This window comes from Manacus vitellinus, unplaced genomic scaffold, assembly GCF_001715985.3.
Source record: "Manacus vitellinus isolate BGI_N305 unplaced genomic scaffold, ASM171598v3 scaffold_7_pilon, whole genome shotgun sequence".
Classification (NCBI taxonomy): Eukaryota; Metazoa; Chordata; class Aves; order Passeriformes; family Pipridae; genus Manacus; species Manacus vitellinus.
In genome coordinates this window covers 18111266-18138841 of record NW_021940813.1, presented here as the reverse complement: position 1 = coordinate 18138841, position 27576 = coordinate 18111266, and the positions used below count along the sequence as shown (strand labels likewise).

Below are 27576 nucleotides of genomic sequence, written 5' to 3'. Positions count from 1 at the left end.
AAGGTCACAGGCTCTCTGTGGATCAGCCCTTTTCTCTGATGTGCACAAATCTTCTAATTTTGTACTTCAAGAAACCCTGCAGCAATCGAACCATGGTCCTGATTGCAAAATGCCTTGAGGAGTTGTCTCCTACTGTATGCTGCATGGTGCCAATTGCTATGTATAATAGAGTTTATGTGGAAAGTGGTCTCAAAAAGGCATAAGGAAAAATATTTATGTGCACCAAGACTAATGAAAAAGCCACTCAAAGATACTAAAGCTGTCCCTTTTTTTTCCTTTGTATTTATTTATTGTCTTTTTCCCTAGGACAAGTTCTGGATGTGCTGGTAAAACATAATCTGAGTGACAAAACACTTGTATACTTTACATCTGACCAAGGGGCTCATGTTGAAGAAATTTCTAGTGCTGGAGAAGTCCATGGAGGATACAATGGCATATATAAAGGTGAGCATTCTCTGATTATTCTTGAAAAATGCAAGGAGAAAAGCTATCATCTTCTTGGGTTTGCACCAAAACTGTAATGTACTTTGTGGACAAGGTCAAGTCTTCAATCTTATTGAAATACAGGATGTTTTCATTCTTTTAAATAAAATTCAGTGCGTATTCTTGTTGTGTTTTTTTTTTACCAGAGATTAAGTTCTTTTCATTCTTTCACTGGGTAGCGGCTGTGTAATTTGTTTTCAACTCATATTTCAGGGGACAAGATCAAAGAAATCCATCAATTTTTGGAAAGTCATTTACCAAACTTAAAACTTTTAGTTGTAGAGAGAAAGAAGTAAATTACCCTTAGGTATGATTTTTTTTCTATATAGTATCACAGAACTAAAAGATCTCATAGTAGTTGAGTTTGGAGGGCGTGTCCCAGTGTCTGCAGTCCTAGCCCCTGCAGAGCAGGTTGCTCAGGACTATATCCAGTCAAGTTATGAAAATCTCCAGTGATGAAGACTTCACAGCCTCTCTTGGCAACTTTCTCCAGTGTTTAATCACACCCACCATAAAAAAAAATCTTTTTCTTATGTTTAGATGAAGCTTTCTGTGCTTTAGTTTGTGCCCATTGCTTCTTGTCCTGTCAAGGGGCCCCACAAAAAAGGGTCTGGCTCTGTCCTCTTTACTCATGTAAATCCATACAGCTGGATGAGCATTCTCCAGGCTGAACATCTCTCTCAGTCTCTCCTCATATGTCAAATGCTCCAGCTGGATAATCATTGTCGTGGCCTTCTTTTGAACTCATGCCAGTATGTCCACGTCTCCTGTACTGGGGAGTTCTCCACTTGAACCCAGTGCTCCAGGTATGTCTCACCAGTGCTGAGCAGAGAATAAGACTTGCTGGAAACATTCTTCCTAACGCAGCTCAGAATGATTTTGGCCTTCCTTGCCATAAGGCACAATGCTGGCTGATGTTCCACTAGTTGTCCACTAGGACCCTCAGGCCCTTCTCTGCAGAGCTACCTTCCGGCAAGTCATCCCCCAGACTTTGTTGGTGCTAGAGGTTACTGCTGTGCAGATGCAGGGCTTGGTATTTCCTTTACTGAACTTCATGAGGTTCCATTTGGCCCATTTCTCCAAACCTCTAAAGGTCCTTCTGGATGGTAGCTTCCCAGTTTTATATCATCTGCAAAACTTCAGAAAGGAAAAAATATAGGCACACAGAGTAAGCAATAACAATACAATGAGGTTTTCAAGTGAGAAGACTCCATAGTTTTTAGTCAATAGATATCTGAGAAACGACCCTTATATTTTAAGAGAATTGCCAAGGAAATGCTACAGCAGCAAAACAAGCAATGCCAAAGTCACGAGGTCTGTCTATCGGATGGGTCCCCTTGGGCTAACACCAGAGTGAAATGTACCTTGAACATTAGCACACACGCCTTACATAGTGATTTAAGTAATTAAGGAACCATATGGTTACATATCTGTAGCTGTAGGCACAGCCTGAGGTGTTTTAGAAGCTCTAAAAAATATTTGCCTTCTCGAGTGCCAGACATAAGATACAGGATAAATGGTGAGGAGGGAAAAAAATACAAATACACTAGGGAATATGCCTTGCTGAGGAACTTTGATTGAATGAAGTCTTTTCTCTCAAGCCTTGCAAAATTTTGTGTTCATACTTACAGAACAGAGAAAAACTTGAAATAGGTCTTACCTGGATTCATGAAAAAATCTGATTGATGGGTTTACTTGGGTAATAATGGGACTTTTTTTTTTTTTTTTTATGAATTGGCTAAGGGAGCTGGGGTTGTTTAGCCTGGAGAGGAGGAGGCTCAGGAGAGACCTTATCACTCTGTACAACTATGTGAAACAAGGTTGAGGCCGGGTGGTTGTCTGCCTCTTCTCCCAGGCAATGAGCAACAGGACACGAGGATACAGTCTCAAGCTGTGCCAGTGAAGTTTTAGGTGGACATTAGGAAGAAGTTCTTCACAGAAGGCGTGGTTGAGCATTGGAATGGGCTGCCCAGGAAGGTGGTAGAGTCACCATCCATGGAGCTGTTTAAGAAAAGGTTGGATGTGGCGCTTAGTGCCATGGTCTAGTTGATAAGGTGGTGTTAAGCCATAGTTTAGACTTGATGATCTCAGAGGTCCTTTCCAACGTCGTTGATTCTGTCATTCTGTGATTGTGTTTACTGTGCTGTGCTAGCAATGTAATATACAATGGGTTAGAAAATAATCACAGTGTAAGAAACAAAATCATTATTTGATGAGAGACATTCATATAAAATAAAAAGAAATTAAAAGACCCATGCAATCAGTTGAATATCCTTCTATCATTTAAAAATACAATTAATTCTGCTTTATCTTCCACTCCCTCCATCTCCATATCCGTCCTTAGTTTAACAGGTATATTATGCATCATTTTCAAAAGGGCTGAAGTGGAAATGATCAATTAATTGCATAATTAGCAATTTTCATACATAGGAATTTATTAATATTAAAAGTCACGTGGGATGAAAAGTGTTAGAGGTGTGTAAATCTCTGGCAGAGTTAATGAGACCAGACCTGTGAAGTCCCAAGTCTCAGGCACTGATATAGCAGTGTGCCTAAAAAAGCAAAAGGACCATCTTTATGCTGCTTGTGTTCATGTGTGAGCACACTAGGAATTTGCTTCATCTGATGAGTAGTTTAAAAAACTGGGAGACATATATGACCTTTCTTCCTGTTTCTGCCAGTCAATCTCCACTACTTATCTTTTTGTATATGAGTGCTGTATAAATGCGAATATGAATCAAGCCACTTAACCCTCTTGTCAGAGCTGGAGCGGTACGCTCAGCAGTAATTGGTTCTGCCCTAGAATCAAAAGCTCTCAACAGATCTCCACAATTCTAACTCAGTAATTTGTCTTGATATCCAGCCAAATAAGCACCAATGATAAAATTTAAGAGGTGTTTGGAGACTTAGGCCTCTGCTACAAGACTGGATGCAAAAAGGGGAAATTGCTATTTGAAGGCTTTATTGCCCTGGATTCTGACTATGGAACAGTCTCTATAAATTTGGATAACCCTTGAAATTGAAAACCAGAGCTAACCAGTGTTTAAGCAGTTGCTACCATACACAGTCTGGTTTATCTCTGCAGTATCTTTTTTCAGAAGACATTATATAGTAATATTGAAGTGATGGATGAAAATCTCTTTCCAGTGGCCTTTTTCTGACATTTAGTTATCAGGATCAGAATCTATGTAGTAAATAAGAAAATCCCTAAGAAGATCTTCTAATCCTAGATAGTATGACCTTGGTTAAAGATGTGAATCCTGACAACTGAGATTCCACAAAAGTTTTTAGAATTAGCTATATAATTTTTCATCATATGGAAATGAAATTCTACTCTGAGTCTTTTTAAATTCTGAGCATAGCCTATATCACTTGTCAATGTGAAAACAGTGCTTTCGTTTACTATTTTGAAATAGGACAGTTGTAAATTTTACTTCATTTCAACTCTCTGATATAGGATAAAGGAGGGAAAAGGTTTTATATTTTCCCTGTTTACCTTTGTTTTAAATACTTCTCTGGTGCCTCCTTGCCTTTAATACTTCATTCAGAAGATAATTGTCTCTTCTGTCTCTCTTATCGATCTTAATTGATGACTTTTTCCTTGTCCCTAATTTCTTGTTATTTTCCTCTGTGAATTATTTCTAATTGTGCAATGTATTTTTTAAAAAGACTTTACAGGTCAAAACCTTTTGATTTTTTCCATTAAGTGTCAACTTGTCCATATACTTCTTAATATTATCCATTTCATCCTATTGACTTTGTATCTTACTGATTACAGATATGCATAAAACCTTAGTCTTTGTATAGGTTCTTTTTCAAAAGTATGCAATGAAAGTTATAGTCTGAATAACTAAGACCATAGACTCTAGTTCAGTTATTTTTTTCTCCAATGTTCATTGTGCTGCAAATATTTTTACAGAATTTGAAGTTGCATCGTTTCCTGTTCATCCAACTTGGTGTGAAGGGCATTATCTTTTCTTCTGAATTTGATCAACCTCTGATACTTTGTGTCATGTGGATTTTTCAATTCCATGGCTCACTTCTCTTTCAAAACTGAAGGAAATATATTAAAATAGTAAGGGGCTTAACACAGAGTAGCATCAAGGTACCTTACTATTGACTTGCTTTTGCAAAGGGTCATAGGCTGTTTGTTTAATCTTTTTGTTTCCTGCCTGTTAGATTTTGATTCATGACAACCTTTTGTCTCCTAACCCATGATTAATGTTCCAGTAATTTTTCCTGAAGGTCCTTGTCAAAGATCTTTAAAAGGTTTAAATCTAGATGCAGCTTCTAAAGCAAAAAATAGTGGCTATTTTAATAAGAATTTCTTCCCAACAACTCAAGGTCTTTTTACTTGAACTCATGAAGTACTCCTGGATGCATATGTGATAATACATTAATATTAATACTTTTAGATTGAAATATGGACACTATTATGTGTAACCAAAGTCTCTTCTTAAAACTTTCTGTGTAATTTTTTCAGTGGGTTTTTTTTCAGTTCTGTGACATTTCTCTGTTGAAAGGGATGGAACACTGAGGTATTGCTTTTGTATATGATTGCCAGGATACCTGCACTGACTTCTCCTTAGGTGTTTTTTACTAATTGTCCCATTGAAGCATGTTCATTTGAGCTAGTCACCATAGCTTTCCTTTAGGAACAGAAGTAAGGTTAGTTTTTCAAAATACTTCAGATCTCTACTTTAGAATAAGGTGAATAGAATAAATAAATTAACAGAATTTTTTCTCCATGGAAAAAACAACCAGTGTAAGATGACTGGCTTAAAGGATGGCACTATATTCTTCTGTGGTCCCTGAGAATTTAAATCTAAATATTTTGTGGTAATTTTTATTTAGTTTCTTAATGAGTAATTTCTTGAACTGGCTTCAATGTATATAATCTATAGCAGTAAACAGTAAAGACAATAAAAACTTTTCTCCACACCTTTTCTCGTTATACTATTTCACTGGTACATATGCAGACAGTAGAAGTTCTCCCTCATTGTCACTTGTTGATGTCTATCCTACTCTGTTATGTACAGGATTTCTGTGGAGTCTCCTTGCATCTCTTGCCATCAGCTTCTTTTGGATACATATATTTTTCCTGTACCTCAGACTTGTGCATTAGAAACATTGTCTGTTTTTGTACTTCTGAAGCACTTAGTGCAATGCATACAGGCCCTAGGCTACTGTTGTGCCACCAGAGTAGGTCGTGAGTTCTGCTGCTAGTGGAAGTGGAGTCCAACACTGATAATGGCAAACTATTTGAACAACATTCATTGTAAGTGCTTTGTGCCTTAGAAATAGATACTATCATCGTTATTTGTTAATATCCATGAAAAATAATGATGAGTGTTTCCTAAGGACTTAAACTCTGATTTTTTTAATCTAATACAGATCTATGAGACCTAAACAACTACTGGAGGAATCAATTATCCAATAAGTCATTCAAATTTATTATTTTAATATAAGTTTATACACTCAGTGACAAGTTAGTTCAGCAGATTTTCTTGAAGGTATTAGTAAACTTTTCCTACCTGTAAGCCACAGAGAAATCAAGATGACCACTACTTTGGCCCCAAGGACCACACTATGGCATATTTAGGGATATTTATTGAAGTTTCACTTTTGACTTGAATGAAAGCAGAAATTTACCTTTTTTTTCAAATGTACTGTATTTTTGTATTCTCTCTGAAGTGGTCAAGATTTTTAAATGATCAACCCATCTTGTAATTTTGACTGAAACAAAAAGTATCCTGAGAGATCATTTCCTTTGATTGGAAGAAAGGTCGGATGAGGAGATGTCCAAATGAATCATGTCTATTCTATTCACCTGTACAAGAACAGCTTGAAAATTAGCAAAACCAGTACATGAAACAAGTTAAAAATCAGTAAAAGAAAGAATGAACTTACCATTGAAAATAAATTGGGTTTTGATCATTTTGTAAAGTAAACAATAGATTGTTGATATTTGTAGCATAAAGTATATTACATATGGGTAGAATAATTAATTTCTTTGTATTTCTGTATTATTCAAGATAATAAATTGGATTTAGAAGCTTTTTTTAATAAGAATATATGAAGGAAGGAAAGGGTAGTATGACTATAATCCACATGATCTAAGAAAGGTATTTAAAATAGTTTTTATCATTCATGTTAATAGCAATTTACCACAGAGTTCCCCTTTATATATCATCCTTTGTAAAAACTCTATTCCAAGAGTTAGATAATAGCAGTCAATTTAAACCAGAGGGAGAAAAAGAAAAGATGTGTTCTTTTAGCTAAGATTTAAAATGAGGATATAATGGAAATTTGACATCATGTTGTGGATGACTGCAGAGAGTTATGTATTTTGCCTGCTCCTGTGGATTTTTCAGGAGAGGTAAACACAGGCTATTGTTCAATATAACACTGAAAGCTGCAACCACTCAGAAAGCATAGATAGCTAAGCGTGAAGATGCAGCTTGGTGTATCTTATGCTTTAAAAAAAAACTTTTATAAGAATTTAAGAGAACAGAAATAGTATATAGCTAGGCTACCTAGAGTTTGCAAGGCATATAGACTACTAGGTTGCTGTCTTTTCTCCATTTCAGTGTTGTCAAGTCCAAACAAAATACAAAAATAGTGAGTCAGATCCTTAATATTAAGAGGGGTTTTTTTTAAATAATTATATTTTGTGGATTTTTTTATTGCCCTTCTCATATTTTAGCTATTTGGATGTTTGCTTCATGTTTCAAGCATCAGAAGTAAAAACTTTAACTTTTTTTTTTTAGGAAAAAAGAATGCAGAGAAGAATGCTTGAACAAACTTTAACAGCTAGATTTTTAAAAATCATGTATGTCAAGCTATTTGTAATCACATAATGGCATTAAGCAACTCTAGTGATGTCGCTGAACACTATTGTAATAAAAATGAATACCACGTAGGCATAGATAATAGAAGACAGTCTTCTGCAGTGACTTGTAATTCCTGCCCTGGTTCCCTGCTATTCCCAATCTCCAGAGCTATAAAAAAATTATGCTCCAATTAGCCTTTTGAAAGGAAAACAGCAGTCACTTCTTCATAGATGTAAGTGAAGATATAGCCCTACTGTGGAGTCAATTTTGCTTTTTGTATCTTACAGTGGAGAGTCGGAGTTTGCAGAGTTCCTTTGTGCTTGGGTAATATGCAGCTTTTCTGACCTTTTCTGTAGTGATTCAAGAAAATTGCACTGTCAACCTAAGAGCTGTGGAAGTGACACAATATCTAGGTTTTAAGAATTCCAGCATGTGGGAATCATGTTCACCCCTTATCTTGAAATTTTTCTGTCTTCAGATTACACAGGAGACAACAGTGTAATGAGAATGTACTTAAGCAATCCCGTCTAGCTAGCACTGTTACTGGGTTCTGTACACAGAAATAAAAGGAACCTCACACTTAAAGCTACCTACAGTATAGGTCAACTCTTGGAGTTTTCTGTCTGTTGATACTGTTCAGCCAAAAAGGTGCTGTGATGTGTACACAGAACTAGGATCTGGCTCATGAACTAAATTATCTCCCTGGCATAGCTGTTCACAGAAAGTATGTTAATTTGAAGATATCTGTAATTTTATGTCCTTGTGCTTTTCTTGAATTCTTATTTGGATTTAACTACTCCCACTCAACAGGATTTTCTATGCACCATAGCTCAGTCTTGACCTTTTCCTGCTAGCTAACACCTAATCCCACCAAACTTTGAAAAACCTAATGATTGTTGTACAGGAATAATCTTTTCTACAGAAGATGTACACAGTCTATTGAGACCTACTCTGACCTTGACCTAACAAAATTAACAACTAAGCAGCATACTGTTGGGTGAACACTTCCTTTTGCTAGGCAACAGGTGTTCTACACCTCCCCAGATAAAACTTTATGAAATTAAATTTACATTTTTGTTTTGAAAAATCATATTTTTTACAAGAATGTAAACAAAAATAGTACATGCATCTCATTCTTGAGTTTTAGAATAGGTAGCCAAACACTTTATCATGTGAATAGAATCAGATTTGACTCACTGACAGGAGTAAACTTTTAACAGTGCTCTAGAAGACAGGTAGTCTTGTTGAGATCTGATCTTGGCACTGTTTTCCAAAAACAGCTTAAGGAAATATTGTTGCTTGACATAATGCTGGATATTAGAAAGTCTGAGTTTTCTGATTGCAGACTAGATGTGTCTCTGACTATTCAATATTATGAATTCTGATAAAGCCCATGAAAAATGTAAGCAGAAATTTGATATAACAAGGACTCATGAGCTAATACTCTTTCAGCCACAAGAATATGTATTGTATATAGGTAAATATCTCTGCAAAAGAGAATTTTCTATCTTGAAGTTACTATTTACCTTTACAAACAGTGAAAAACCTGTAGAAAACCAGGTGGATTCTGAAACCACTATCGCTGAAATAGAAAAGATCATCGAGGACTCAGTAAAATAGATAACATATACATATAGCAAGACCTGAGCTTGGCACTAAAGGTATAGACATCTATGAGGTGTTTTGGAGGTTAAAGAGGCTGAGGAAACAGAACTCTTGAAGTTCTTTGTTGTAATTCTTTTTTTCTTTTTTTTTTTATTTGAAAAAGGGAGATACATGAATAAAGTGGTTATGGGACACACTATCTAGACCAAATTCTATATGTAGATTCCTGTAAAGTGCCTTTTAATCTCCTGCAACTGTTTACTTTTTTGTAAACTAAATACATTTATTTAGTTTATTTATACTAAATACTAATACATATTAGTAAATTTACTGTGATAAAGTACTACTCTAGGTGGAAAATCTAGCAAAGTAAAAATAAGATAAATACATTTAATGGAAAGATTCTAGCTAAGCAGAATGTTTAATGTTTGGAAATTGAATCTTGTGGAAGGAGCATTATCTAAGAAGAAGTTGATTTCTCAGCAAACAAAACTAATTTTACAGGTGGAAAATCAACAAACTGGGAAGGAGGTATTCGTGTGCCAGGTCTTCTCCGTTGGCCTGGAGTGATACAGGCTGGTGCCTATATTGATGAGCCAACAAGTAACATGGATATATTTCCTACCGTAGTCAAACTTGCGGAGGCACAGTTACCCTCTGACAGGTATGCTCTGTAATCATCTCTGTTTTAGAGAAAGTGTCGTGAGTGTTTTATACATTCTGGTGATGTCTATTAAGATAGAGGTGAGAATGTAAGTAAGAAACTGGGTTTTATCCTTACAATAGTATGTTGTCTCTTTTCGTATTGACATACTGATATATTTTACAGAAACATTGTATGTAAATACAGCTTAACTTGCAGAACAAGCACCAAGCACCAAAAAGATAAGAGAAACCATCAGAGCAACATACTGTCAAATCAAACCTGGAAATATTTACCAAAAGCAAAAATGAATGTATCAAAACAGTTGTGTTCTGCATGAGTGAATGTGGCAGAAAAAGGAACGGCAATTGTAAATTACTTTAAACTTCATGGCCAGCTAGGCTTTTCTCACAAGTGTTTGGTTTTTTTTGTTTGCTTGTTTTTGGGGGTTTTTTCCTGTTTTTTCTTTGGGGGGGGGTTGTTGGTTGGTGGTTGGTTTTTGGTTTTGATTTTATGTTTGTTTGTTTGTTTGCTTTTGTTGTTCTCGTTGTTGTTGTTTGGACTTTTTTTTCCCCTATGCCGAGTTAGTGAAAATAATCCCTTACAGAGTTTTGCAGCCTGATGAGAAAACTCACTGGGTTTCTGAAATTCATAAGATACCTTACTGACACTGCTACATCTCCAGGCTTTGTCTGGTTTGGGAGATACCCAATCTCAGCAGCAGTACCTCCACTTAAGTGCTGTTGCCCTCCAAATCCAGTAAGCAGAGAAACCTGCTGATAAACATATCCTTCAACATCTACAACACACAAACAGCAAAAGCATTGAGAATCCACATGGGAAAGCCCAGTGCTGAGCAGAGTCATTCTGCTAATGATGATTCATTGAGTGCTTGAAGGAAATGGCAGGGTAGGACAAGTGTAAGACATGAAAAATTAGTCAGATTGGTCCTGAGAAATGCCCTACAAGTGGTAACTGTCAAACCTCAGCGGTTCAGATTGGTCCTTATGTGGCAGATGCTATGCAGTTTGTTTTCATATTGCTTGACTGGAGACTAAGTACTGATGTTTTCTCTGATGTCTTTGATAGAAATCCCAATATACTTGTGTAACTTCCACTTGTAGGTTGCTCCACTCTGATTCTTCTGTAAGATTTCTTCTGTAGACTGGATGCTGTAAGTACTGCTTCATGTTAGGTCATGGACTATCTTGAAGCATTTTCCATCCAGCAGCTGAATTCCTATTACTCCACTGAATTCCTCCTTAGAAGTAAGAAAAATTAATACAATTGGGATTCAGTCACTGTGAGGGAGCAGGTTAAAAAGAAGAGGAGGAGGTGTTCCTAGTTAAAGAAGAGAAATTATTCATCAGAAAGAGTCTTATATATTCCTCTGAAACCGGCAGCTCTAGGAATGCAAGAGTATTGGTGACATATTAGTGGAGATGCCCTTTTCCCTATCAACAGGCTCTAAAACAGAAAGTGTACAATATACATGCATCTGTCCTGCTCTTATGTTGTTAATGAGCAAGCCTGCAGGGGCAAGACAAGAGTCTGTCACTCAGGCAAGAAAACACGATAAATTGAAAGTGGGACAGACTCTGATTCAACAGACCCCCACAGTCAAGGATGTACCCAGAAGGCAGAGTTATCAGATAACATAGCTTTAGGAGTCCCAGGATGTTTTCTTGGCTACCATTGAGAAAAGTGCTACTCATACTGTTGCATACAGTTACTGCCATGAATTTAATCATCATATGTAGCTTATGGCTTAAAAAAGTGAAGTTAGTACCTGTCTTGTTACACTAACATGAAAAATGTTTCATGGTAATGAAAATTAACATAGACATTTTTAAACTTTTTATAAGTTTCAAAAAGTTTTTATGAGACGTTGCTCAAAATGCTTAAGAAAGAATTACTTGCTGATATGTATATCAGCAAAAACTAATTTCCTATAAAACTTATTGTAAAATTTGTAATTCATACCAGGTCAAAAAGGCAGATTGTGATTTCTCCTCTTCCAGCTGATTTGAGCAATTCAAAGGCTTAATTTATGGAAACATTTAAAAGCCTTACTTATTTTATAAGTCAATTTTTATGTAAATTGACTGACTCCTTCAGCACATGATCAGAATTGTCCAGAAGCATTTAGAGGATTTATATACATATCTACATATACCAATGCATGTGTATGTCTGTCTGTCTGTCTGTAGTTGATAAATATGTATTTAAACATAGTTGATTTTCAAATTTGAAATGACTACTTCTGTCTTAAATTCAGGCATGCATAATATGCTGGACAGAATTCTTACCATTACTTCTGGGGATGCTAACAGAGCACAGCATATATTTCTCTAGTTTAGTTTTAGGTTTACTTTGGCCCGGCTACTCCCAAACGCTTGAGCAGGTACACGTGAAGGACTGTGTTGTAGCAATTTATTCACATATATCTGGTCACTTTCTCATTTAAAAAAAACAAAACAAAACAAAACAGAGTTGAGAAAACAACCATTCATAATGAAAAAATGTAAAATTAATGTTTACTTAAGTAATGTAAAAATCAAAGGAAAGAGCACATGAAGATTTTTCTTTGACTTGACCAGATGGAGGTGGCCATTCAGATTTTGGTTCTTTTTACTAGCAGATGTGCAGAGTTATAGTACTTTCTCAGTAAAGTGAGGTTTGGATTTTTCTGATTTTGAAATGCTTTCCTCTTCAGAATTATTGATGGACATGATCTGCTGCCCTTACTTCAAGGAAAAGTTACTCGATCAAAGCATGAATTTCTCTTCCATTACTGTAATGCATATTTAAATGCAGTGCGCTGGCATCCAGGAAACAGTAAGTAAAGTTGCCTGTTCACATTTTAAATATTTAATATTATTTTTATTGCCGCTTGAAAAGAATCAAGAGGAAGCCTTGGGCTATAGTAAGAAAAAATTGTTTAAAATATCTAGGCTTTTTCCTTCCCTTTCACTTTTCTCTTTGCTACAATGTACCTATTCACCATTTCACTGTTTGACATTAGTTTGTTGCTATACATTAATGTTACATATCAATGCAACACTGAGATCTGTGGTATCGGAAAATTTCCTTTTTCAAAACCTTCCTGAGAGAGTCTGTGTTACAGAATGAAGTAGTCAAGGTTAATTCTTACACTGTCCAAAAAATATACAGGTAATGGAATGGCTTGCTGAATAACAGCACAAGTATGATGTCAGTCTGACTGTTTTTATTATTCAGATAGCAAAGTATAGAAGAATCACTGAGTCAAAGTCATAATTATCCAATAAATGAATATAGTATTATAAGGTCCTTTTTCATCATTTTTATGAACAACATAATTTTATTTTGTAGGCCAAGGAAAAAATCATTTCTCACTGTTTTGCTCCTTTTTCACTTACAGCTCACTGTTTCTAGTAGCACCTTCCACATTAACCAAAGCTTATTTCCTTTTCTATAAAAATCTCTGTGCTGAATGAAGTTAAACACACATTTGTCCCATCTCAGTTGACACTCAAAGTGACGACTTGTGTTACAGCTTCAAAATGATGATCCAAGACAAGCTTTGGCATCAGGGTTTTTTTTATTTAAGTACTTTGGGAAAGGATTTGTTTAATAGTTAATGTGCAAACTTAAAGTGAGTTGGAAACGTTGTCTTCTTGGTCATCTGTAGGCTGACTTTCTACCTGTCTTGGACTTAAAACTAGGAAAAGGGAAAATATTACATGTCACATTTATTTACCACTACTTTGCCTATATGTCTTGCATTTGATAAATAATCATAAGGCAGAACCAAGCAATCAGATCTAGTACTCTTTTGTATATGATGTTGGATGAAATTATTCTGAGTCATTATGAGAGAAGTAGACAGAGCTTTTGGCAGGCAGAGAGGCATTTTTTGTCAAACATACACCTTTGCAAGATGACCTATCCCTTGTCTGAGGAAAGGGTCAGCTTTATTATTCACTGAAGGGGATTGTGATGGGAAATGAGTGGGAGTAACAATGGGAGACTAGTCTATTGTATTTATTTGATGAGTAACAGTGTAGATCGTTATTCTTCCTTTCACCAAGGCATTCAAAGGACAAAGCCCACTCAGAACCTGGCAATAACATTTTCTTAACATTGGGCTGATGTTTGTAGAAGGTTGTTACGGCTTAATTCCAGATGGCAACTAAGCCCCACACAGCCACTCTAACCTGGTGGCATGGGGGAGAGAATTGGAAGGGTAGAAGTGAGAAAACGTGTGGGTTGAGATAAAGTTTAATAGGTAAAGCAAAAGCAACACATGTCAGCAAAGCAAAACAAGGAATTCATTCACTATTTCCCATTGGCAGGCAGATGTTCAGCCATCTCTGGAAAAGCTGGGCTCAATCACACATATTGGTGACATGGAAAGTGGAAAACAAATGCCATCACTCTGAATGTCTCCCTCTTCCTTCTTCTTCCCCCAGCTTTATATGCTGAACATGATGCCATATGGTGTGGAATATCCCTTGGGTCAGTTGGGATCAGCTGTCTCAGCTGTGTCTCCTCTCAGCTCCTTGTGCACCCCCAGCCTGGTCACTGGTGGGGTGGGGTGAGAGGCAGAAAGGCCTTGGCTCTCTGCAAGTGATACTCTGTAATAACTAAAACATCCCTGTGTTATCAGCACCATTTTCAGCACAAATCCAAAACATAGCCCATACTAGCTCATCATCAGTGAAGAGAATAAACTCTATTCCAGCCAAAACAAGCACAAAGGGTTTTTGTTATGCTAATTTGTCAGCCTACACTGAGAGTAGGCAATACTACAGTGAGAGTAGACAATAGCCAGGTATTTCTCTCTACTATCTTTTGTAGTTATCCTCTCTGAGGGTTTAACACCTTCTTCTTTTTTACTTGTCCAATCTTAGATCTTCAAAAATGCCTTTTCTATGTAGGCAATGCAATCGGATTTGTAAAGATATTTGTTGAAGTCAGCTAAAGTCTCACCCCTGTTTATGTCTCCACCACTTGTTATTGTCTAAGAGAGATAAATATGCTGGCATTGCAGCTGTAGGCACCTGATGCTATCTGCTTTGTTATGGGTACTCCTGTGGAAAAACAAGTATGGTTGGTTTTTCTTCTGATATGTCAGCAGCTCTATATGGTGCAACTAATAATTTCAAAGTGCATTATATTATTAATTATTAGTTAGTGTTATTGTCTTATAGCCTCCCACCATAGCGCATTCTTTACAGCTTATCTCAGAGTCCATCCTTAGTTGCTATTTCTGCTACTATTGAGTGATATTTTAGTATATGAAAATTAATACAAGTAAAGCAAAAATATAGTGCAATGGTTTGGGTTGGTTTTTTTCTCCTGGAGAAGCAATTATTTTGAACATTTGATTCAAAAATGTTCAGAGCTTTTGTCTAGTAGCAAAGAACTAAATTAGAAGTATCCTATAGTGACAGTTCGTACCTTATATTTAGGAATACATCCAAGAAAGTGAATAAGGTCATGTTCATTAAAAACAGACTAAAAAACTGGAAAATGGTGCAACTGTCACTTAACCTCAGCCTGCTACTATTATCACTTGCAAGACTGTAAGTCTTCAGGGTTTGGTTGTAGACTGAGCACTGTTTCCCGCTCTACATGTATTCCATGGCTAACATGCTCGGTCGCCTAAATAAAACCATATTCCTCCATGAGCTCATGCATTTTCCAGTATCCAGAAATGACTGTAGAATCTCTCTTCATTTAGTTGCTCCTTGCCAATGACAGTGATATTAAGGAAAAAAGCATATACCAAGAATTGAGAGGGAAGCAAAAGTTCTGCTAAGCTATTTAGTCTCTTTTTTCCTCCATCACTCCACAATTCCCTTAGTAACTTTATCTTTGCCATTGTTAGATTTCAACTGTGCTTTAGTCTGAAACCCTTTTTTTTTGGTTTAATTTTTGACTCTTAGGTAAAAATTTAGTGTATGTTAAATTTCTAGTAGTTGCACACCTTTTCCTTGCTTGCAAGCTTCCAGAGTCTGACTTAAGCAGACGTGTTTCTCACATCATTCAGGGAAGGTCAGAAACTTCAGAGTGAACAATTACCATTTTGCATTTATATATTTAGAGGCTAAGCATTCCTCATAACCAAATCAATACACATCTTCATTAAGATATATTAGTTAGGTCAGTTATTACATTCACAATATAATTTCCCCTTCATCAGCCCTTTGAAGGAACATTTAGAGGATATGTGCCACACAATGCTTTTTTCAACCAGCACTTTCAGAATTTAAGCCTTGTGGTTTCTACAGAGACATGAGGAAAATAATGTCTCTGTTTTCTATTTTCCTCCTTTCTCAGCCACAGAAATAAGTTAACACTATTTTTTTTCTTCATCTCTCTTTGACTCACAATTTACCTGATGCTAGAACATAATGCACATTATTCTTCACATTCTGAATTAAAAAAATGAATGAAATATCAGGCAATATTCTTTGCTCATGATTCTTGTCTCGTTCTCGCAGATTCATGCATGTGGAAACTTGCTATAAGTGCCTTGAAAATACAGTCCTAGTCCTCAGAGGATGATTTCCTATTATTTTGAAACCTTATAAATATGTGTAATTTAAATTATCTGTTAAAATATATATAGAGAAAGACGTGCTAAAACAGCATCAACAAAGTACAGCCATTTCCCATTAACAATAATTATTCTCCACAGCTGCCTGGTGTATCATATAGGTACCAATATATGAAAGGAGCAACTTTAGAAAAAAACACTAAATTTTCTTTCTGCCTCGTAAGATGTAATCACCTAATTTTTTTTAAATAATTGAGTAATTTTTTTATCATTAGGCTTTTTCAATATGAAAACTAAACAGATGTAGGATATGCCTTTATTTTCTTGAGCTGAGCCACCATTCTGTGGTGTATGCCAGATTATGCTTTGGCCTATTTAAGTTAGATCACATGTTCTTCTGCTCAAGCAAGTTGACCAGTTCTTGTGTATTTGCTAATGTTATAATTTAGCATTTCTGAGTATTAAAAAACTATCGAGAGCTCTGTCTCCAGAACATTACTGGCATATGAATCAGTGCTGATAAAAATGCATTGCTATGACAACTTAATTATAAGTGGAGAATTAATCAGATACAGAGCAAATCTACAGTTGAATGGAACTACTGCATCTTTCAGACTGCTATGATTGTGTGCAAAATTTTGCTTTGATAAGGAGGAAATATATTATAATACTGTGTGATAAACTCAGAAATATAATGTAATACAGTCCGCATTAAAAAGAAATCATGATCTTCATAGTATTTTGGTACTACTAATAAAAATATACTAATGTTTTTGATAAATGCTAGAGTGATTTTACTAGCAGGACTTCACCTTTTCTAATTCAAAATATATTTCATTATTCAGTGAAAAATGTCATTCAGTAAATAAAAGAAAAAGAGATGTACTGTGGCAAGTTAAATTGAAGCACACTAGACCATAGAGTCAAACTAGCTTATCATGCAAATATAATGACTTTTAAAGACAGTAGCAGTTCACTAAAAAACATTATATAGAAATTTCCTGCTTTGCCTCACTTACCAAACAGGATACATTTCAATTGGTGTTTATACTGAGTTTCTTGTACGTTGTGATCTGCTGCATTTATTGAAAATAGTTCAATCAAATTCTTTCTGTATTATCACAGAATTCATAGCCATGCTATTCCTGGCTGTCGCAATGTTCTCCAGCATCATGAGTATTTCATGAGACACATTTTGTTCTTTGGCTAGAGATTACAGGCTTTTCCCAGTCTCACATTTAGCCTTTTCTACATTTTCAGCTGTTACAAGTTAAATACAAACAAAAAGAGAATGAGAGAGGAATATTTTGTTTTGTAGTTGTCACACTGGATATGTAGGATAAATTTACAGAATAGTGTTTTGGGTTTTTTAAGAGGTTCCTCCAGATTTAGTTTGACTAAAGGCATTGGAGTGATAATAAACAGAGTACAAAGCATGAAAAATCTGCTCAGAATGACTATTTTATAGCAACTGCTGGTTTGGACAGGTACAACCTTTCCTGTGAAATTGAGTTAAAATAAGACCTGTTTCTGAAGAAATTAAATAGGAGGATTTTCTTGCACTTTTCCTTACCTCTCAAAAGCACTATGTTATGCATGCCTTAAGGGTTAGTAAGGGTTACCTTATTAATTAGGAGGCTTGCATTATTTACAGTGCCATTCTAAGCTTATCTTTTTTGTAATATCACGTTGAGTGTTAATAGTTAAAACTGTAAAGTGAATTCATTTGCTTAAAGAACACTGGCTTGTGAGAAAATATTGTACTGAGAGGGAAAGTGCAGGAGTTGGAGGTTAGACAGGTAGCAAAAACTGGAAAACCTCTATGAAGCTCCATAGAATCAGCTTGAAATGTTTTTTCTATATTCAAGTTCTCAGTGTGAGATTAAGTGAATCTAGTGGTTGTCTCTAGCAAACAGAAATGCATCAATTTGTATATGACAGAGATTTTGGAGTGTAAGTAGTGTCAATACACTTCTGTTTGAAAATGCCAGTTGTTCAGTCCTCTTAGTGCATCTAAGAAATACAATCATCCAAACATCCACAAAATAAATTAACAGTTCTGTTTTCCCTGAAGTAGAAAGTATTAGGAATATCTCTAAGTACTTGTTATTTTAAAGATGTCTCCTAATATTGCTTTTACTTAATATAAACAGGAAATTTTCAATTCATACATTCTTTAAAGCCTCATAAGCCTTTTTTCATTACTTCCTTAGTAATAGGAGAGCATTTTTTCAGTGTGATGGTGAATGAATGCTATGGTATCTTCATATGTAAACTGTGGGATGTGCTTGTCATACACAGTAGACCCATTGGCAGAACCCTTGTCTAGTTTTTTCCTATTCTTTTTGCTTGCTTCCCTGAGGAGCTTTTTCCATTTACAGTTTATTTGCCTTCTCTCTGGGGAACAAAGGACTTGGATTATGTTGTTACAGATTAGTAAAGACTCACGTTGACCCTGAGAATGCCAACAGTTATAGTTCCTTTCATTGCTTAACAGGACAAAGGAAGGTAAATTTAATAGAGGCTTGATCCAGAACTTTCTTCTTTTGCACATCTTCAAAGGGACAGATACTACCATGTGACTGTAACTGTTGTCAAGGAAACATTTAGTTTTCTTACAAAGGAATATCTTTTTTTATCAGATCTTATCATACCAATCTCATATCTTTTCTCAGAAAATAACAAATGAGAAAGGATAAGACAGAACGGGTAAATATTTGAAGCAGTAAAATTTTCCTATTGTCACAAAAATTTTAGATTTTTAGCTAGAGGTAATAAACTTTTTTTTGTAGTAAAAGTAAAATTGATATAGGAACACTTTTGTCTTAGAGAGCCATTCCCCCAGTGAAAGACCGTGGTAAATGTCATATGACATTGACATTATACACACAGACTTTCAGTGATCATATCATACTGCTTTTTCTTCATATAAAAATAGCAACCTTAACATATTGGTCTTGAATTCAAGATTTCCTGACCTAAATTAGTAATGTTTTTAGTGAACAGGGAGAGTTTGACAGCTTTCAGTGATCATATAAAGGCAAAGGCATTTAAAGCAGATAATTCAGTATTATTTAAACTTCAGTTTTAATGGCTTGCTGTCTGATATTGTGTCATGCACTTGTGACATGTACAAAAGAAAAATTTTAAGAGCTAACACTTAAATAGAAAAAGGTATCTGAGTTAGAACAACTGTCTAATATTTTTAAATATATTTATAAAGCTAGCAGTAGTCAAAACAAATGTAAATAACAACAACTACATGAAAGAATAGATAAAAATGCACTGCAACTTTCAAAAATTAATTTCAGCTTACCAAGTAACATAAAAAGTGGGTCTTTAACAGTATCTGGAGCATTACACTTCCAAAAATATCTTTAGTTCAGTGCTGGATTTAAGCCTGCAGCATTTTGCATGTTACATTCAGAACATAGCGCTGATTCATCCTTATTTTAAAATCAGATTCAAATGGCATATGGTGTCTTAGGCAATGTTCTTCAAGGGAAGTAGTTAATACATGCACAACCCACATAGACTATTCGGTGTGCCACCGCTTCTAACATCATATTATTACTCCTAGAAAATAAAGCAAAGTATTTGTTTATTGAGAAATTCCCTGGAAACTTGACTGTCAAGAGCAAGGTGACTTCTTAGTGTGCCATAAAAGACCATGCCATGAAAGGCAGAAGTAATTGTAGAAGAAAACAGTGGATGGTCTGAGGGTAGGTGCACTTGGACAATATCATGCTGGAGGCCATATGTTGATCTGTGGATGATTTGCAGTTGCTTCTGAATGAAAGTTCTTATCAGTACTTTAGACAGACAACACGACCAGAAATACTCAATTATCAGTGTAATTGTTCTCAGCCTGAGAAAAGCTCACACTACAGTACAAACAGTGAGTTTTCTGTTCCTTTCAGAGCTTTTTTTGTGGTCTCAAAGTATGAGAGGACACATAATGCATTGCATTGTTCAAGTATCTTTTGTTAAGACATCCATAGTTTCCTAAAACTGAAAGTAGGGGGATAAACCCCCACAACAAAAAAAACAAACAGCTTTCTATAATTTGTTTCTTGTTTTGTTGTTCTTAGTAGGGAAATTTTGTAGATGGATTTGTATGAACAATTTTTGAAATTGAAAACAACTACATTTCACTAGTGATTTGTTATTATAGTTCTTTGAATGACTTCCAAGTAGAAATGCAAACTCGGTGAAGTAGTATAGAATAAATTCTTACAGATGTGACATTTTTCAAATTTATTCAAATTTTTACCCTCAAGTTTATTGAAAATAATTTTTCAGATGCAGTTCACAGTTCCATTGGGCAATGGAATAGGCTCCCCAGGGAAGTGGTCACAGCACCAAACCTGACAGAGTTCAAGAAGCATTTGGATGATACTCTCAGGGACATGGTGTGACTCTTGGGGATGGTCCTGTGCAGGGCTAGTTGGACTTGATGATCCTTATGAGTCCTTTTCAACTTAGCATATTCTGTGATTCTGTGATATTAAGGAGATATTTTATGGTCCCATAGACATGGTACTCTAATGCAAACATTTCTGAGACTCACTTACTCCTCTTCAAGACTGACATTTTAAAGCAAAATAGGTTTCTACCATTCATAGAAGAGGGGGAAGTTAGAAATCATGGTGTAGTAACAACATTAAAAGTCAACAAGATCATAAAACCCCAATAAAGATCATGATAATTTAGCACTTAGAATTAGCACTGGTGCAGTAAAGAAAGGGTGACCCTTTTAATAATAGGAAATATTAGTCATCCTTAAGATAATTTTGTCATTACCAAATGTGTGCTAATTTTTCATGTATAACCTGTTACCTGTCTGTTGTACATTAATTTTTAAAAGGTATTATATCATAGAAGCAATATTCTCAATCACCTCACATGCTTCATGAAAAGAGTAGAGTCTTCAAACTCCGTAAAGTCTTCAAGATTAACTTAATTATATTATCTGGACTCTCTTTAATGCCATAGGATGTCATACAAGCAGCTTTTCAGTCTGTGGCTCTTTTCCATCTGTATGGTCCTGTTCGGTGGTGAAGGGAGACTGAATCTCATTATAGTTACTTATGCATTAGTTCTTATCCTTGACAGCAAAACTACTTAACCAGCAAAGCATTTTAGTTTGGGCTCAGCAATGTCTTAACCTACTGTGCTGTTGATGGCTCCCATTTAAATTCTCTACTGTAGCTCTTATTTTTTTTTTTTTAATAGAATTGTCATTTTTGAAGATTTTTGTTGATTCACACCTTTTTCTTTCTTTATTTTTTTTTAAATAGGCAAAGTGCCCCTCCTATCCCTACCCAATTCCAAGCTCCAAATACTTTTTTATGTTGCAATAGCCAGCACTGCTAATAAGTTGTTTGGTGGAGCTGCTAAAGTAGTACCCTGATGCATATGCACAAAGTTACAGAGAGGGAATAGCAGAGTATAAATAGTATAATGAAGATTTTGACTTCAGCACAACAAAAATATGAAGCAGAAATATTAAACAAGATGTTGTGAGTAAATAAATCTACCTGAGCGAAGAATTACTTATTCTCTAAAAATGGTTTATCAACACACTCTGGAGTTTCTTTTAAATGCACTGTTCTCCAGTTCTAGAACGCTCTGGGAAACATTAAAATTAGGACTCTTATGTCCACAGTGTCTTAGAACTGCAATTTCTGTAGTCCCACCAGGAGGAGGGTCCACTTTTTCCTACAACTGGTCATGGAGGCACTTCCATGCACTTTCTTGACTTCACTGCTTCTTAAACTATCCCAACCTTCAGCCTAGCAAATGGGGATTTGGTGCAACTACATTGCTGTTTGGTTTTGATCAGCTGTTACTTTTTTGTCCTAGACATGGTTAAATTTTATTACAGGAAAATGCAATTCCTGCCTACAGTACGTAGTTTTTAAGTTGTTTATACGAAAATGGGGTTTGCTGTAGCATTTCCCTCTCTGTTTTATGCAGCATACCTAACTTAGAAGTGAAAAAAATGCTTTTTTAATATATATATCCACATCATGTGCTCTATACAATATCACAATTTTTTTGTCTGCTTTTTCAAAGCCTGATCCTCAAACTGAATTTTGATTCATAAGTATTATATAGAAGCTTTAAGTTATGAGTTTCACCTATAGAGGATGATATTGCTAGTTCTATAACACTGAGTGGTGGATTGCTTGTAGTATTTATAGCTGACAATGATTTTTTGACTCTGAAAGGCAGTGCAATTGCTACTAAAACCAATTTTCAGCTGTAGCCAGAGGCTCTAAGACCATACATCTTTATGATTCAGAAACAACTGTAGCTCATGAGCGTTCAGGTCAGTTTTCAAAAAGCAACTTACAAGAAAGTCTGGGATAAACAAAACTTATCTTTTGTTTTCCAGAGGAAATCTGTTTCATCAGTGAGGACTATTTGTAAGTATGCCATGAAGGCATGAGCTTATGCACAAGTATGAGGACAAGTATACGTTTCGCAGAAGTGAAGATGGTTTGAATTATGCTGTGAGAGGGAAGTTTTGCCCTAAAGCTTGGAATTTGCTAAAAAAAAACCCCAAATATCATTTGGAAGAATCTATCCTAACAGAGCTGGTCAGCATAAGAACAACAAAGCTAGAATCAAGCAGATGACAGAGACAAGAAAGTGTAACTATTGTGTTGTGCTGAAACCGAGGGTTTGAATAGCTGACTTTTTTTCCTTTTTTTTTTTTAAACAAATACAGAAAGCATATAGAATTCTGTTTGGAGTCCTGTTTGCAATGGTCACTTTTAAACTTTGAAGGAAAACTTTGGGACTTCATACGTTATTTTGATTTTCATTCTCTATTTTTTTCTTTTGAGTCTGGAAAAGAAGGTTAGTGATCTGATGCATTCTTTAGAAAATAAGAGACTTGAAATAGGGATTATAATGAAATTAAATCCATTATGAAAAATGGATTATGATACTTGAAATATTTGGATTATGATATTTGAATTCATCAAAATTAGCAACATTTACAGGTTTTTATTACAACTAACATTATTCTATTGAATATCATACTTTGACAGTTTTCAGGTTTATCCTGAAAATCTTGCAAAATGTATTAATAGGCTTATCTTAACACAAGAGTAAGTACTGAGCTCAAATGCCTTGGTTCAGTTTCACGGTCAGTGGAAGCATAATCAGTCAGTGGATAGAAAAGCAACTGGGAGTTGCAAAAAAATTGTACAAGAATACATGTTGTTTGCTCATATGCTTCAGTTCATTCAACTCTGCTCTAGTAAAGTGGTTTGATCATTTAGAAATTCTGGTGATCTCAAGAATGCCAAGTAGCTCCAAACAGCAGGCAGCAAAAAGCTGGCTTAGAAAACCATGCTGCTATCCACAGAGAGGCTATAATAATCAAGAAAAAGGTGCTGAGAAATGCTTTAACTGGATTTTGAAACTTGATAGTAAATAGATTATACAAAGACTGTAGCTCCTGACCTGATCATTATCAAAGGCCTCTTTTTCTTATCCTTTTTATGTGCCAGAGTATTTGAGGTCTCCAGATAGGAAGTGTTTGAATATCTGCCAGTGCTTTTAAATAGTGATGACATACTGATGTGTGAAAAAAACCCACACCAAACCAAAACAACAACCTTGAACCAGGTTCTGAGAAGTATATTTGAATGTTTAGCAACTAGCAGGTTGAACTAAAGAAAAGTGAATGTACCACTTGTATTTCACAAAATATTTTTGAGTACACATCTTTCAAAGCATTTAATCCTTTGTAAGTAACCTTGAGAAATGTTTGTATTTTAAAGACAGACAATATGAAAAAATTAACATATTACTCTCTTTAACACAGCTTAAATGTGAAAAAAGTATATATTTTTATCTTTTAATTAAGAAAATTAAGTATAAATTATTTGAATGCTGCAAAGGATTATTCCATTAGTGGATATTTTTCAAACTAAAGATGTTGGCAAATGTCTATGTGTCAAACTTGATAAATTTCTGTTATTGCTATGGTATGGAAGAGTCAGCAGAAGGTTTCTACCTCATTAACATGTGAACCTCAGAGGCTGGCTGAGCCTGTCAATGCAGTCTCTGCCTGGACGCAAAAGAACAGTTCCCATGACAATTATACTTGGTCTTTCCTAACCGATTTCAAGCAATTTGTTCACTTTGTGGACTAAATTGACCTCAGATATATCCTTACCACTCTGCATTGTTAGATTTTGTACTTCAGTTGCTACATATTTGCAAAAGGTGTATGAGAACACATTGTGTTTCAGCCAGGTAGAGCAGGACCTTTAGGAAGGCTTAAACTGTCTGCATTCTTGGTTATGCAGCTGTCTGTAGAGCTGTGTAATATGTCTGGATAGGGGCATCTTATTGCTTCTCTAAAAAATTTTGATCTGTTCTTGGGGACATGGTTGTGGAAGCAGATAACCTTTTCTGCATTTAACTTTTTGGTCTTTTTATGTTAGATTGGTGAGAAGAAAGTAGTAATCAAAAGTTCTGAAGTTAAATCTAGATAGACATGAGATTCAGTAGGACAGGAAAACCTTTTGAAGTGGAGGTGAAGATCTGGATGATAGAAAAATTGTTTAGCAAGTCCATCTGCCTGGCCCAACTTCCTTTTGAATGTGGTTTCTCTAATCCTAACTGAATTTCAGGTACCTTTTTATGTCTACAGAGTCTAAGTGCCAAGACCTCAGGAATACTGACTCAGTATCAGTAAAGAGACAGAGTTTAAGCTTGGACATGTTCAGGGTGAATGACAGCTAGTTAGAGGCTTCTTTGGAAGTGTAAGAGAAAGTATGTCTTAACTAATGACTAGATGAGATTGAGGTAAATGTCTGTGAGTGTGTAGTGCACTGCAGTATGAAGCAAGGATCAATGCAAACCACTGCTGAATGCTAAACCAAACCTGTTTTACAGGTGAAAATCATTTTTGTAATCCATTTTGTTTTCCAATGCAATAGATGGGGAATTTGCATATGGTTATTTGCCTTGTGAAGAATAACATAAAAAATGCATAGAAGAAGGGGCCATGAATACAATAAAAAAACATTTCCTGGTCTTTCCTGTTACCATTACTATTGTCATGGACCTCATAAAGAGTACTTTGATGCCACGGTCCGAGGGGGGATAGGGCCATGACACAGCAGGTCCGTAGACAAGGTAGAGGTGCAAATGGAATGCTTTATTGAGGGAAGTAGGGGTTTTATGAGTTTCAGGTGGAGAAAGGGCTAGAACATGGGGTGGAGCATGAGACGGACAAATGGGGGAACAAATCGGGTTAGGGACACAGGCAAAGGGGGAGGAACGTGGGAGGTACTGGGGAAGGAAAAGGTAAATGGTAACTGTCTCCTCTCTGCAGCTTCTTCAGCCTATCAGAGAGGGAAGCAGGGAAGCAGGCATGCCTGGGCATGCCCAGGAAATACAAATCCTGGGAAAACATACAATGTGTATATTTATAAACACATAAGAACTGTAAAGTCGGTATCATAAAGTCCTGCCAATTGCTGTATGTTTTTCTCCACGCCTGGAACCTCTCCCGTCCTGAATCTTGTTCCTTCACACTTTGACGAAGAAACTAGCTAAAATTGAGAGATGAAGGCTGAGTTTGCAGTTAAATTAAAAATTTAACGTAAGCTTCAACAGTCAAAAAACAACTACCAGTATGCAGATGTTTGCATTTCACAATATCCTTTGAGTGCTGTCATCACTCTTAACTGCAGTGAGGAGGAAGGGCATATATAAAATTTATATCTGTCATGTAATGCCAAAAGCACTTTCAGTAGTTCTGAGGAAGTACAATGTGTAACTGAATGACTTCGGTCTGCAAGCTGTTTTATATTCTATTTATTTATATTACTTGCTAGAACACAGGGTTAGAGCTCTTAAAGATAACCATAATGTATGGCAGCATACCCTTAGACCAGTAAAAAGATGTAGGATTTCGTGCTCAAGGATGAAGCTTTCTTTGTTTAGCTCATCTTTGTAACTGTCTTGCTTAACAGAGCTTGGACCTCATAGTGCCACAATAATTAATAGTAAGTATTGCATTAAGTTTATGAGATAAGTGCCTTCTTCAAAGATACTTTGGGGCATGCTAAAATTATTACATTGAATTATATAGTTAGTTAAAAATAGGAGATCAAGCCAAAGAGAACAAACATTGTCTCTACTGCCTCATTCAGTGCTGGGTGTGACCACACCCTCCTTCAAGTGTGCTTCAGGGGCTGGAGGGAAATAACAACCACTAGAATTCCTTTTGCTGCTCATGTATCATGGAAAAACCCTCAAACCCCCCCACCTTTCATGACTCATGAAAATAATTGGCTAGAAGTTTTAAGTCATTTTTAGGAGAGAGATCAGAGACTGCCTGAAGTTCTAGCAATTTTATCTTTTTTTTACACAAAAATGTAAGGTAATATAGCACAGATAATGAAGGACAATGGGTCCATTGCTGCTTCCTTCTAGTTTGAGATGAACTCACTCCATAGCAGATAACAGCTGAGGACTCTTGACATTGTGTAGGACTATCCTATGAATTCCTCCAGGAGGCCCAAGAGCTGGGAAGAGCTTTGTTTAAACCCTGCACTCAGGTCCATGCATCACATAGCTCAAAACCACCTGGACTTACCTGGATATACTAAGCAGTATGTCATTGTACATATCCATGTATATTCCAGAAGAAGAAAAGGCAACAAGATTTTACCAATAAAATGCTGAGTAACTGAGAAATTTGTGTGAAGGTAGAGGATGTTGCTAAACAGACGTGAGTTTAAGCTTCAGGGTGTTAAGTGAATGCTGAACACTGATTTTTCTGCAAGGTAGAGTTGTCCAGTGAAAAGGCACTTGTCTTAGACTTGGTAAAACTTGATTAAGGTTTCTTCTTCCTACAGACCTTCAGACAACATTAAATCAATGGTATATCCATTAGTATCAGTGTAGCAAAGAAATAAACAGTTTTTATTAACTGTTTTATTAAGCAATAGAACAGATGGCCAAATAAATAGTTTATTCATTTTTTTCCTCAGATAGTTTGATTTAATGGAAGTTGAGGAGCATCTGTAGAGCCTTACTTAAACAATTAGTTGAGCACACAGCAGCTTCAGTCATAGAATGATTGTACATTGCTAAATTTAAGCATGAGGTTATTATTTGTATTCTTAAGCTAAGGTAGAAATACTTTGTTGAACTAAAGGCAAACAAGATTAAATCATCAGTAAATTCACAGAGATTTTAACATTCACTTCAGTGCACCACAGCTCTACAAAAGGTGTAGAAATGGAATTTCGAACAAACAATGCAACAGGTAATTGAGGGATGGGACGAACCAGATGAATTCAGAGACAATCATCTGCACCAAAATCTTTATTTAAACTCCATAAAAAGTTTGTGAAGGATTTGTATTTGAAAAAGTTACTAGATAAAACACTAAGTGAAAGGAGTGTGCCAATAAAATGTCTTTG

At 35.8% G+C, this 27576-nt stretch overlaps 1 protein-coding gene across 2 annotated transcripts in view; it reads left to right on the top strand.

Moving 5' to 3' along the window:
- STS (steroid sulfatase) overlaps window positions 1-27576 on the top strand; it is a 107072-nt gene that overhangs the window by 67522 nt on the left and 11974 nt on the right. For both annotated transcript variants that reach the window (XM_008926803.3, XM_018084385.2), the window contains exons 8-10: window positions 307-444; window positions 9426-9585; window positions 12281-12402. In XM_008926803.3, coding sequence (XP_008925051.2) covers window positions 307-444; window positions 9426-9585; window positions 12281-12402 — 420 coding nt within the window. The remainder of the gene's footprint in view (window positions 1-306; window positions 445-9425; window positions 9586-12280; window positions 12403-27576) is intronic.